The sequence below is a fragment of the Egretta garzetta genome, unplaced genomic scaffold (assembly GCF_000687185.1).
Source record: "Egretta garzetta isolate BGI_Z169 unplaced genomic scaffold, ASM68718v1 scaffold277, whole genome shotgun sequence".
Classification (NCBI taxonomy): Eukaryota; Metazoa; Chordata; class Aves; order Pelecaniformes; family Ardeidae; genus Egretta; species Egretta garzetta.
This window is the reverse complement of record NW_009260271.1, coordinates 198,646-199,774: the sequence shown is the minus strand read 5'-3', so window position 1 is coordinate 199,774 and position 1,129 is coordinate 198,646. Positions and strand designations below refer to the sequence as shown.

General features: G+C 62.4%; 1 protein-coding gene across 1 annotated transcript in view; it reads left to right on the top strand.

Annotated features, from left to right (window-relative positions):
- Window positions 1-1,129, top strand: part of PAX5 (paired box 5) — a 144,818-nt gene that overhangs the window by 86,298 nt on the left and 57,391 nt on the right. The window contains exon 7 of the mRNA XM_035897860.1: window positions 865-921. Within this exon, the coding sequence (XP_035753753.1) occupies window positions 865-921 (57 nt within the window). The remainder of the gene's footprint in view (window positions 1-864; window positions 922-1,129) is intronic.

The following is a 1,129-nucleotide window of genomic DNA, read 5'->3' as shown; positions in this document are numbered from 1 at the left end:
AGGAGGGCGCGAGAGGCGTCACTTCGTGCTGGCCTGCTGTTCTGCAGGTGTGACTGGGAAAACTGGGCAGATGCGACGAGCAACACGTGCCAGTCCCAGCTGGCTCCTTGCAGTGGCCGCTTGCCCCACGCAGCAGCCGCCTCCGTTCTGTCGTTGCTTGGTGCCGTCTCTCGAGAGGGGTGTGGGGTCTGTGCCCCGCAAAAGGGACGGGGGGGGATGCATTTGCCTGGCTTGCAGCGCTGGCACAGGGCTCATCCCAGCCCTGGGACCGCCCGGAGTTCCCCATGCTGGCACCCCAGAACCAGGCTGGTTTAGGGAAAGGTCTTGTTCCCCACTGTCTGTCCATCTTTGCCTGCCACCTTGGGATAAAATTCCAGGCGAATCTCAAGGAGAAAATTGCTGTCCGTGTCGGGTGGGTGGGCCTTCAGATGGGTTACGTTCAGGAACCGTGGCTCGGGAACGCGCGGGTGAAGCTGGTGATGGGCTGTCTCGCCACTTCCTTGCAGTGCCGCGGGAGGTGCCAGTGCCTGCCTCCTGCCACGCTGCACACACTGTTCGGAAATGGCACCGAAATGCTCCTGTGCCCCTTTCCCCTCCAGCCCATTGCTTCCCCCGCCCTGGGGGGTAATATTTGGAGTAAAGCCTCAGCGGCGGAGGTGGGTGTGGAACTTCCCCCAGAGCAGCAGCCCTCCCACCTGCACGCCGTGGCGCAGGCTGGCAGGGAAAGGAGCGTGCAGACCCCGAGCGGGACGCGGCAGGGAGAGCACGCAAGACCCCATCCTTTCGGTTTGTCCTTCTCAGTCTCTCCTTTTATATATTCCTCGTTTCACGTGTCTGTGTTTTCTCTCCTCCATGCTATGGCAGTGGTGCTCCATGCTGATGAGACAGTGCGTGGTACAACCGCAGGCAGTCATTTTTCAGGTAATTTCTAGGGTACTGAACACCCGACTCTTGCTTTTTCACCCACCGAGCAGCAGGTCGGGCTTCCCGCTGCGCGGGGACGGGCCCCTGGCCGTGCCTGGACATCCCGGGCTGCTCCCCACTGGTGGCGGTGCCGGCTCGCCTAATCTGAGACCCCTTCGGCTGCCCCCCCAGCAGCTGGGGGACTCATGGGGAGGGTCAGCAGGAG